This window comes from Rhincodon typus, chromosome 40 (assembly GCF_021869965.1).
Source record: "Rhincodon typus isolate 14 chromosome 40, sRhiTyp1.1, whole genome shotgun sequence".
NCBI classification, from domain to species: domain Eukaryota; kingdom Metazoa; phylum Chordata; class Chondrichthyes; order Orectolobiformes; family Rhincodontidae; genus Rhincodon; species Rhincodon typus.
This window is the reverse complement of record NC_063371.1, coordinates 3,445,687-3,457,309: the sequence shown is the minus strand read 5'-3', so window position 1 is coordinate 3,457,309 and position 11,623 is coordinate 3,445,687. Positions and strand designations below refer to the sequence as shown.

General features: G+C 49.0%; 2 protein-coding genes across 6 annotated transcripts in view; one reads left to right on the top strand and one right to left on the bottom strand.

Moving 5' to 3' along the window:
- Positions 1-11,547, top strand: part of LOC109926081 (poly(ADP-ribose) glycohydrolase-like) — a 30,580-nt gene extending 19,033 nt beyond the window's left edge. For all 5 annotated transcript variants that reach the window (XM_048618734.1, XM_048618733.1, XM_048618735.1 and 2 more), the window contains exons 11-15: positions 347-494; positions 1,003-1,081; positions 2,932-3,040; positions 6,367-6,478; positions 9,783-11,547. In XM_048618734.1, coding sequence (XP_048474691.1) covers positions 347-494; positions 1,003-1,081; positions 2,932-3,040; positions 6,367-6,478; positions 9,783-9,919 — 585 coding nt within the window. In that variant the 3' untranslated portion in view covers positions 9,920-11,547. The remainder of the gene's footprint in view (positions 1-346; positions 495-1,002; positions 1,082-2,931; positions 3,041-6,366; positions 6,479-9,782) is intronic.
- Positions 1-11,623, bottom strand: part of LOC109924482 (phosphoglycerate mutase 2-like) — a 77,135-nt gene that overhangs the window by 23,492 nt on the left and 42,020 nt on the right. The gene's annotated exons all lie outside the window — the stretch shown is intronic.

The following is an 11,623-nucleotide window of genomic DNA, read 5'->3' as shown; positions in this document are numbered from 1 at the left end:
CCCCCCCCCCCCCCCCCCAACCCCCCCCCCCCCCCCCCCCCACCCCCCCATCCCCCCCCCCTCCCCCCCCCCCCCCCCCCCTCCCCTTTCCCTTCATCCCCTCCCCCTTCTCCCTCCAAAGTGAGCCCTATCTAACCCCTTCCTGGTGGAAAATCTTTTGCCCCAACCCGGAGCTTAGCGGAGACGAACTGCATTTCTGTACCGCTGCCTTTTTTTTCCTCCCTCCCACGAGACGTGAAAGGGAGCACGATGACGACACCATGGCGGCTTGTGTGGGGCCCGGAGTGCTGCTCCCCATCACTGATCTGTTTTTCTCTCTCCCACCCCCCTCCATGGTCCGTTGTAGGTGGATTTCGCGTCCCCGTTGGTGGGAGGAGGGGTACTGAGCTCTGGACTGGTCCAGGAAGAGATCCGGTTCCTCATCAGCCCGGAACTGATCGCAGCCCGGCTCTTCACCGAGAGGCTGGATAAAAGGGAGTGTCTGGTTGTTACTGGTGAGGAATCCGCTGGGGGTGGGGAATGGGTGGAGGGAGGGGTTTTGGGATTTTGAGGGGAGGAGGTGAAGGTGGGGAGATGTGGGGGAGGTGGGAATTGTGTTGGAGGGGGAGTGATTGAGTGATAGGAGGGGAGGGGTAGGGAAATGGATGGGAGGGAGGCTGGGAAATGGGTGGAAATACCTCTTCTCCTTGTGAGATTGTGTCCCCTCGTCCAAAATTAGCCCCCAACCCTGTTGGGGTTCCCCCTTCATTCGTTTTGTGCGGGAATGCCCCTGGTGCTCAACTTCGAGATGCCTCTGCAGTCAAATAGCTTGGAGGTGGGGAATGGGAAACTGTGAAGATGTGGTTGGGTTGGGTATGGTGTCTGGAGGAGTGGTGAGCGAGCTTACAGAGGTGGGGACTGGGATGGGGGTCACCTTTGTGCAGGTTGATGAGGGCGAAGACAAGAGGGCACACTGCAGGGTGGGGAAACACTCGCTGACCCCAGCCTGTCTCTGATTTGCAGGCTCGCAACTCTACAGCAAATACAACGGCTACAGCGACTCATTTAAATGGGTGGGAGCCCACAACGACGAAACCCCAAGGTGAGCGTGGTTCCCCCCTGCCAAGGCAGGCACCCTGACCCTCCACACACCCTTCCACCCAGCCCCGAAAAATGGGCAAAGTGGACATTCGCTTGCAAGGTCTTGTTGTGCGCTACCAAGCTGCCTTCCCCCACCCGAGAGTGTGATGTTGGAGGCTTCGCTGTCCACCAGAGGACACAGTTGGATTCCTGGGGCGGGAAAGGACATGCGCTGCTGTGGGCAGGCAAGTGGCAGATGCTGTTTAGTGCGGAGAACTGTCAAGATTCAGTCTGACACAGAGAGGAGCAATCTAAAATAAACTCTAAAAAGGACCCCATTGTATGCACGTGCACTGAAGGTGGCAGTTCAGTACCGTCAGAGAAACAGTGTTAGACCTTGGACTCCTTGAAACTGGAGTCGCATGTAGACAGCGTGGTGAAGGATGCATTTGGTATGCTTGCCTTTATTGGTCAGTGTATTGAGTATAGGAGTTGGGAGGTCATGTTGTGGCTGTACAGGACATTGGTGAGGCCACTTTTGGAATACCGTGTTCAATTCTGGCCTCCCAGTTATAGGGAAGGATGTTGTGAAACTTGAAAGGGTTCAGAGAAGATTTACAAGGATGTTGCTAGGGTTAGAGATTTTGAGCTATAGGGAGAAGCTGAATAGGTTGGGGCTATTTTCCCCGGAGCAACCAGGGCAACTCCCCCTCCCCACCTCCCCCACCAGAAAAAACCTTGTAGGAGTTTATAAAATGATGAGGGGCATGGATAGAGTGAATAGGCAAGGTCTTTTCCCCAGGGTACGGGAGTCCAAAACTAGAGGGCATAGGTTTAAGGTGAGAGGGGAAAGATTTAACAGGGACCTGAGGGGCAACATTTTCACACAGAGGGTGGTGCGTGTATGGAATGAGCTGCCGGAGGAAGTGGTGGAGGTGGTACAATGACAACATTTTAAAAGGCATCTGGATGGGTATATGATTAGGAAGAGTTTGGAGGGATATGGGCCAAATGCTGGCAAATGGGACTAGATTTAGTTAGGATATCTGGATGAGTTGGACCGAAGGGTCTGTTTCTGTATGACTGTGACTCTATGACTAGCTGAGTTGCTGTGGCAGTGTGTCAGTGCAGCGATGATGGGTGAATGACCTTTTCCTGTGCTATAACTGTTCTCTTTATCTGATGTTTGAGAATTGCCTTTCTTTGGCTTCAATTTGTCTCAGACGAGAGAGAATTGGGAATGGGGGTACAACGTAGTGAGTCTTCTGAGCTCCCGATTATCTTAACCTCCTGGCGGGAGAAAAGTTTGCTTAGGTGGCCACGCTGTTGAGACTTCCAGAAATGGAGCTAGTCGACAATGGAGGTTTTAACAATGAGGAGAGAGTAGGTCAGTGACAGCAGAAAGAAAATTAAATCTTGAGGGCTTCCTGTGTTCCTGGATGGTTCAAAAGCGACATGCCTTGCAAACAGGACCCACAAACTTGGGGAAAACCTCCAGCTCTTTCTGCTTCCTCTGTGGCAACGCCTCGGCCAATAAGAGTCAACTTGCTGACCAACTGGCAGCCCGTTTTCCTGCCGTAGATTTTGTTGTGATTGCTTGAAATTTGGCACTCTTGCGTTTAATCCTGATAATTGCCAGAGGAGAATGGTCACCAACAGTGTCTCTTTCTAGCAAAATTCACGACATAATGAAGGCATCATCGAAGTCTAACTTTTAATACTGCACGACCAGAAGATAAATTTGCTGAATAGCAAATGGGCGTGGCTGTGTGCGTGCGCGAGTACGTCTGTGTGTATGTGTGTGTGTGGCCACCTTAATTGCGAACAGACATATTCATCCCCTGTGCCCTTTTTTTATGTTTGTTTTTGCAGAGATTTGTTTCTGAGACGTCAAACAGAAATAGTGGCCATCGATGCCATTCACTTTAGAGATCCCACGGAGCAGTACAAACTTCACAATTTGGACAGGGAGCTGCACAAGGTAAAAGCCCTCCGCTCTGCCCAGCTTTGACCTCTTTCAAAGTCCTACAGTTATGGAGGTCTACACCCATCAGGTCTGTACCGGTCAGAAACAAACCACCTCGCTATCCAATCCCCGTTTCCCAGCACTTGGCCCACAGCCTTGGCATAGTGAATGCCCATCTAAATCCTTCTTCAATGGGATGAGGATTTCTGCCTCTCCCATCCTTACGGGCAGTGAGTTCTAGATTCCCCACCAGCGTCTGGGTGAAAACGTTTTTCCTCACGTCCCCCTGTAAGCCTACTGCGCTTCCCATATATCTATGCTCCACACACACACAGATGCACACGCACACACAGGCATTGATCCCTCCAACAAGGGGAAAGGTTCTGTCCTGTCTACCCTAAATCTCAATCATGTCCCCTCTCTTAATCTCCTCTGCTCTAAGGAAAACAGCCCCCAGTCTGTCCCAATTTCTCTTCAAGAACTGAAACTGTCCAGCCCCCACAAGGCAACGCCCTGGTAAATCTCTCTCTGCCCCCTCTCCCAGTGCTATTATATCCCTCCTATAATGGGGATTCCAGAACTTGCACACAATACTCTCGCTGGCCTAACCGACGTTTTATACAGTTCCCAGCCAAACCTCCCTGCCACTGACCAGCTCGCCCACCGGAGGGTAAGGTGGCAGACTGGCGCTACGCTGATTGTACCAGGAGGATTGTACCTGGATTTAGTCTCTGACAGTGGGAGGAGGTGTGGGGATAACGTACTGGGAGTGAAAACCAGGCAGAATATCGGACAAGACCAGCACCCTCTCGGGCTCATCCATGGGCGAGCAGAAAATACTGGCACGTCCCACAATCAAACTTTTTAAAAGTGTGCAAAGTCTGTGGTTGATCGAGCAAGGAGTGATTTTTAAGGTCAAAATTTGAGAGGTTTAATTCAGACAAGAGGGGAATGCACTCATCAGCATTCCTTAGAGGGAAGAGGCCATTCTGTAGTTGTTGGAATGAGCTTGACGGGGCACATTGTGCTCGCAGAATGAGCACGGAAAAAGACCATTCAGCCCGTTCAGTGTGCACCAGCTCCCTGCAGGAGTAGGACCCCTGCACGATTGTTCTTTATGGAGGAAAATATGTGCCAATATTTTCTGCCCATTCCTGACAGCCCGAGAAGGTGGTGGTGTTGTCCAATATGCTGCCTGGTTTTCACTCTCAGTGAGGTACCTCCACAAGCCTTTGAGTATAGGAGTTGGGACGTCATGTTGAGGTTGTACAGGACTTTGATGAGGCCTCTTCTGGAGTACTGTGTCCAATTCTGGTCACGCTGCTGTAGGAAGGATATTCTTAAGCTAAACAGGGTTCAGAAAAGATTTACCAGGATGTTGCCAGGAATGGAGGTTTGGAGTCATAAGGAGAGGCTGGGACATTTTCACTGGAACATAGGAGGTTGAGGAGTGACCTTATAGCGGTTTATAAAATCATGAGGGGCACCAATAAAGTGAATGACGAGTGGCTTTTCCCCAGGATGGGGGAGTTCAAAACTAGGGGGCGTATTTTAAGGTGAAAAAAGAAAGGTTTTTAAAAGGATATGAGGGGCAACCTTTTTACACAGAGAGTGGTTCATGTGTGGAATGAACTTCCAGAGGAAGTGGTGGATGTGGGTACAGTTACAATGTTTAAAAGACATTTGGATTAGTACATGAATAGGAAAGGTTTGGAGGGATATAGGCCAGGAGCAGGCAAGTGGGACTAGTTTAGTTTGGGATAATGGACTGGTTGGATTGAAGGATCTGTTTCCAAGCTGTATGACTCTGAGTAATGATCCCATTCCCTGTTGGAAACCTCTGTTGAATCTATCTCCCTCACTCTGAGGCAGTACGCTCCAGACCGTAAAGCACGCGCTGTGGAATCCAGACTGTAACACACTTGCTGCAGGAAAAGACCACTTCTCTTGCCAAACTCCTTAAATCTGTGTCCCTTATGTTCTCGAACCTTGCCTCGCTGGGAACTGTTTCTCCCTCTTTACTTGGTCCAGAGGCCGGAAGGTTTTGAAACCCTTGATCACTCAGCTCTCCACCCTCTTCTGAGGAGAACACGGTCTAGAGTCTCCAATCCATCCACGTAAGCTCAAGATACTTTGCTAAGCTAATGGAAATGCATCATTTGTGAAGATATAAAACTGGACACAAAATTGGTTGAGGGATAGGAAAGAGAGCAATGGATTTTTTATTTTTGGGTTGGAGGATGGTCTGCAGGGGAGGTCTCCAGGGGTCGCTAATTTGGGACCCTTGCTTTGATCTGCATCCTGTTGTACAGGGGGAGATTTCCATGTTTGCAGATGACTTTGGAAGAATTGTAAACTGTGTGGAGGGCAGTGCGGAACTCCCGAAAGGACAGTGACCAGTTAGCGGAGTGGGCAGAGAGGGGACAGATGAGGTTCAATGTTGTGAGAGGTGTGAGGTGATGCATTTTGGTCAGAAGAGCATGGAAGGATAGTACAAAATAGGGCATACAATTCTAAAGGGAGCAGAGGGAGCTCAGGGTGTAGGCACACAGATCTCTGAAGGGGGCGGGACAAGTGGAGAGAACAGTAAAGAAAATAGCCAGCGTTTTCAGCATTATTAATACAGGCATAGAGTGCAAGAGCAGGGGAGGTGATGTTGACCTGGTACAAGACACCTGTTAGACCCCAGCTAGAGTATTGCACATAGTTGTGGATGCCACGTTACAGGAAGGATGTGAATGCATTGGAGAGAGGGTGCAGGAGCGATTTACGAGAACGGTTCCCAGGATGAGAAACGTCAGCGATGAGGATAGATTGAAGAGGTTGGGACTGTTCTCCTCGGAGAGAAGAGCGGGATCTGATAGAGATTTTTCAAAATCAGTTGCAGGGGCTGGACAGAGAGAGGGAGAAGCTGTTCCTGTTTGTAGAAGGGATAAGAACGAGAGGGGAAATAGATTTAAAACAAAGTACAGAAGATTTGAGAAATTTATTTTTTGCCCAGCGAGTGGTTAGGGTTTGGAATGTACTGCCTGGAAACATGGGGGAGGCAGGTTCAGTTGAGGCATCGGAGGGGTTTGTGGATAGACATAGTGTGCAAGTCAAAGGCAGGAGATTGGGCACGAGGAGATAGTATGTTGGGGCCAAATGGCCTCATTCTGCTTTGTAATGATTCTGTGATTCTCTGGAATGGGAGAAGAAATTATTATTTAAAAGATTTAAAGGTCTCAATAGGAAAAGTGGAATTATTAAAGGGGTCTGTGGTATTCTGTTGTAGTCAGATGCCTCAGCCTTGAATCCAGTTCAGTGCCCGCATTAACTGTAACACTGATTTTCTCCATAAGGCCTACTGCGGATTTTCCAATGCACATCGAGTGGTACCATCCTGGACGGATACTCCCATCGCCACAGGCAACTGGGGCTGTGGAGCTTTCAGAGGCGACGCAAAGCTTAAAGGTGGGTCAATTTACTCAACTACCCTTCGTAACGAAGCAACTAATCATCAGCTCGGACTAAACGTGGCTCACTGAGGAGTGCTGTCTTCTCCAGAGTCAGAAGATGGTGGGTTCAAGTTCCACACCAGCACTCGTGGTCAAAATAATCTACGCTGGCACCTCTCAGCAGTGCTGAGAGAGAACTGCCTTGTTGGAGGGTCAGCGTTGAGGGATCACCATTCTGTCGGAGGCTCACTACTGAGGGAGCTGGAGGTATCAGCATCAGAAAGACAGAAAATAGGCCACTCTGTCCTTTGGGTCGGCTCCATCGTTCAATATAATTTAGATAAATGTGATGTGCTGCATTTTGGAAAGGCAAACCAGGGCGGGACTTATACACCTGAGGCGTGTTGCTGAACAAAAAGTCCTTGAGGTGCAGGTTCATAGTTTCTTGAAAGTGGAGTTGCAGGTAGACAGGGTAGTAAAGAAGGCATTTGGTACGCTTCCCTTTATTGGTCAGTGCATTGAGTTTGGAGTTGGGAGGTCATGTTGCAGCTGTACAGGACATTGGTTAGGCCACTTTTGCAATACTGCATTCACTTCTGGTCTCCCTGCTATAGAAAGGATGTTGTGAAACTTGAAAGGGTGCAGAAAAGATTTACAAGGATTTTGCCAGGGTTGGAGGGTATGAGCTATTGGGAGAGGCCAAATAGGCTGGGGCTATTTTCCCTGGAGCGCCAGAGGCTGAGGTGATCTTATAGAAGTTCATAAAATCATGAGGGACATGGATAGGGTGAATAGCCAAGGTCTTTTCCCCGGGTAGGGGAGTCCAAAACTAGGGGCATAGGTTTAAGGTGAGAGGGGAAACATATAAAAGGGACCTGAAGAGCACCTTTTTCATGCAGAGGATGGTGCATGTATGGAACGAGCTGCCAGAGGAAGTGGTGGAGGCTGGTACAATTACAACATTTAAAAGGCATCTGGACGGGTACGTGAATAGAAAGGGTTTAGAGGGATACGGGCCAAATGCTGGCAAATGGGACTAAATTAATTTAGGATATCTGGTCGGCATGGACAAGTTCGACCAAAAGGTTTGTTTCTGTGCTTTACAGCTGTACCACTCTATGATCCCCGAAATCCTTTGATCCCTTTAGTCGTAAAATTTAATCCAACTCCTTCTTGAAAACATTCAGTGTTTTGCCCCGACTGCTTTCTGCGGCAGAGAATTCCACAGACTCCCCAACTGTCTGGGTGAGGACATTTCTCCTCATCTCAATTCTAACTCGGATCTTTAGATTGTGAAACTGCCATCTTGCCCCCATTCTTCTAAACTCCTGTGAATATAATCCTAACCCGATCTGATCTCTTTTCATCTGTCAGTCTGTGCTATCCCAGGAATCAGTCTGGGAAACCTTCGCTGCACTCCCTCCATTGCCAGAACATCTTTTCTCAGATAAGGAGACCCGAACCTCACGTACACAATGCTCCAGGGTGTGGTCTCTCCCTGTCCAATTGCAGCCAGACATCCCTGCTCCTGTACTCCAATCCTGTTGCCATGAAGGGGCCAACATCCCATTGGCCTTCCTCACCGCCCGCTGCTCCTGCAAGGCTGACTTTTAGCGAGTGGTGTAGGAGGGACACCCAGGTCTTGTTGCATCTCCTCCTCCCACCCCCTTTTACCCAATCGATTGCCATTCGGAAAATAATCCGGCTTTCGGTTTCTGCTGCCAGAGGGGATAACCTCACATCGGACCCCATTAAACTGCATCTGCTTTACAGAACATGGTTAAAATGTCACCTCAAAGCCCCACCTGCCCCCTCAGTTGGACAGGAGGTTCGCTGACTAATATTTACCCCTCAATTAGTGTCATTTAAAAAAAACTATTATTCTTTGTTAATGGGAGTTTGCTGTGTTCAAATTAGCTGCCATGCTTTGACAGCGCTTGTGCTCCATTTTCTGCAAAGCACCATGGCACACTACGAGGCCACAAAAGGCGCCATATAAAGGCATGTTTAGATCTTCCACCGCACATTGGGGGAGAAGATCCGAGGCCGCAGTACTGGCCAGCAACTGCTGGTGGGGCCACTGAGTCGCTTGGGCTATGTCAAGCTCGATGCTGCCACCTGGTGGCACTGGAAGCCAGGAGTCTGCCTTCCCCAAACTTCAGTGGCAAATTTCTCCCCAGTCTGCCTACCCCAACCTCACGAGGAAAATACTCCAGACTCCCAAAAAAATAGGGAAAGCTGCCCATCCTTGGCGGCAGGGAATAAAGAGCATTTTTATTGGCTTGTTCATGCTTGACTGGGTACAGTTTGACCATAGCTTGCATTCTGAAGAGAAAATGTGTACCAGCACAAAGATGAAAGTGCCCTCCTCTGGTTACTGAAATTAGGGTGACTGTCCTCTTCAAAGTTAGTGCATGAATCACAAAAAGCCAGCATTCAAGTTCAGTGGGGAATAGGGACGGCCAATGGAACGTTGGCTTTTATTTCAGAGGGAATGGAGTATAAAGGTTGGGGAGGTTTTGCTAAAACTGTACAAGGCACTTGTCAGACCACAGCTGGAATACCGTGAAGAGTTTTGGGGCCCCATATCTAAGGAAAGATAGATTGGTCATCGGAGGCAGCCCAGAGATGGTCCACTTGGCTGAGCCCCGGTACAAAGGGACTGTCTTATGAGTAGATTGGGGCTGTATTCACTTCGAAAAAATAAGAGGTGACCTGATTGAAACATCTAGGATTCTTAGAGGAGGCAAAGGGTGGTGCATGTGTGGAATGACCTGCCAGTGGAAATGGTGGAGGCGGGTACAATTACATTTAAAAGGCATCTGGATGTGTCCGTGAATAGGAAGTGTTTAGGGGGATATGGGCAAAATGCTGATAAATGGGGCCAGATTAACTTAGGTTATCTGGCCAGCATGGATGAGTTGGACCGAAGGGTTTGTTTCTGTGCTGTATCACTCTATGACTTGACAGGGGAGATGTGCAGAGGTTGTTTCTCCCCTTATGGGAGAGTCAAGAACCAGAGGATGTAATCTCATAGTAAGGGGTTGTCTATTGAAGACAGATGAGGAGGAATTTCTTCTCTCCAAGGGGAGTGAATCTGTGGAATACTTAACCGCAGGGGGCTCTCGAGGCCTGGTCGTGAAATCTATTCAAGGCTGAGGTTTTAATCAGGAAGGGAAATTGAGGGTTATGAGGGAAAGGCAGGCAGGAAAGTAGACTCTGAGGATGATTCATGATTTCACTGAATGGCTGTCACATTAATGGGCTGAATGGCCAAATCCTGCTCCCGTGCCTTATGGTCTCCATTTGGTTTTTCTCAGCTCTCATTCAGATCATGGCTGCTGCCCAGGCACGCAGGGATGTGACGTACTTCACTTTTGGGGACATGGGCTTGACAGACAGCCTCCGGGAAATGCATACTTTTTTGCGAAACATGGATTTCACAGTGGGTAAGTAACAAAACCTGGAACCAGCTATTCGTTCGGCATAGTCTACAATCTTGGGTCCCACATTACAGGAAAGCTGTGAACGCATGGGAGAGAGTGCAGAAAACTATTTACAAGAACGGTTCCTGGGCAAGGAACTCTAGTGACGAGAGGATAGATTTGGGGAAGTTGGGGCTCTGCTTCTCAGAGAAGGAGGCTGAGAGGGAGATATGAGAGAGGCGTTTCAAAATCAGGAGCGGGCTGGACAGAGTAGAGAAGGAGAAGCTGTTTCCATTCATAGAAGGAGCAAGAACGAGGGGACAGGCAAACGAAGTAAGGGCGATGTGAAGAGAATCTTTCTCACCCAGTGAGTGGTTATGGTGTGGAATGCACTGCCTGGAAATGTGGGGGAGGCGTTGGATGGGGGGCATTTGGATAGAAATTTTGTGCAGGGAGATGGGGATCAGGTAGGAGATGGAGGACTAGGGGGATTGAACTAAGATACAAACACAAAAACAGAAATTGCTGGAAAAGCTCAGCGGGTATAATGGGCTGAATTGCCTAACTCTGCATGGTACTAATTCTGTGATAGTGTCAGGGATGAGTCATCTCTTGGCTGAAGGCTGGCATATTTACATACAGCACACCCTACACACAGGCACAGGCAACACATGCACACATACAGGCACACTCTCCCGGGCATACATGCGTATACACACGCGCACATACACACACAGGAGACGCACTTTTCTTGGCTATACCAAACCAACCTGGAGCATAAGAATTAGCCCATGGGCTGTTTGATCATGTGAGGCCTCTCTCTGGGATGGAGGAGACAAATCCTGATGGCAAGCAGTGCACTGAGACCATGACTTGAATGTGATAGAGGGCTGGGGGTAGGGGGGAGGTGGTGGTGGTGGTGTTGTTGCCAGGTTCCATTGCTTCTTTGCCCACTGTGTTGAGGCTGCTTGTTTGCTTGAATTGCAGGCATGGGGATGGTGGGGTGCAAGGGGATCCATTTTTGTGTCTAGGATCAACCCGAGCTCCTGGACTTTCATTACTGTACAGAAACACGTGGGTGTGCATGCAGGCAGACTGGTTAAAGGCTGAAACTTGCACTGGCACGAAGCCCTACATTGTTGAGCAGTCTGTCTGTGCTTGTGGGAAGGAGGCTAGTGAACCTGCCAGAGAGATATTTCACCAGCTGATTGCAGGTTATTTGACTATTGGAAAGCTGCAGCACAGAATGATTAGGGAGGCCTGTACTCATTTAGAAGAATGAGAGGTGACCTTATTGAAACAGACAAGATTCTTAAAGGGACTTGATGGGAAATGTGGAGAGGGTGATTTTCCCTTGTGGGAGGGTCTAGGACCAGAGGGTGTAATCTCAGAATAAGGGGACGCCCACTGAAGATGGATGAGAACAAATTTCTTCTGACGGGAGTGAATCTATGAGACTCTTTACCGGAGGGTTAGCGGGGCCGGGTTTTGAAGAATGTTCAAGGGTGAGGTAGATTCTTAATCAGGAAGGGATTAAGAGTTAAGGATGATCAAATCCATCGTCGAACGGCAGAGCAGACTTGATGGGCTGAATGGTCTACTTCTACAGAGATAGTACGAACTGCAGATGCTGGAGAATCTGAGATAACAAGGTGTAGAGTTGGACGAACACAGCAGGCCAAGCAGCATCAGAGGAGCAGGAAGGCTGACATTTCAGGCCTAGACCCTTCTTCTTC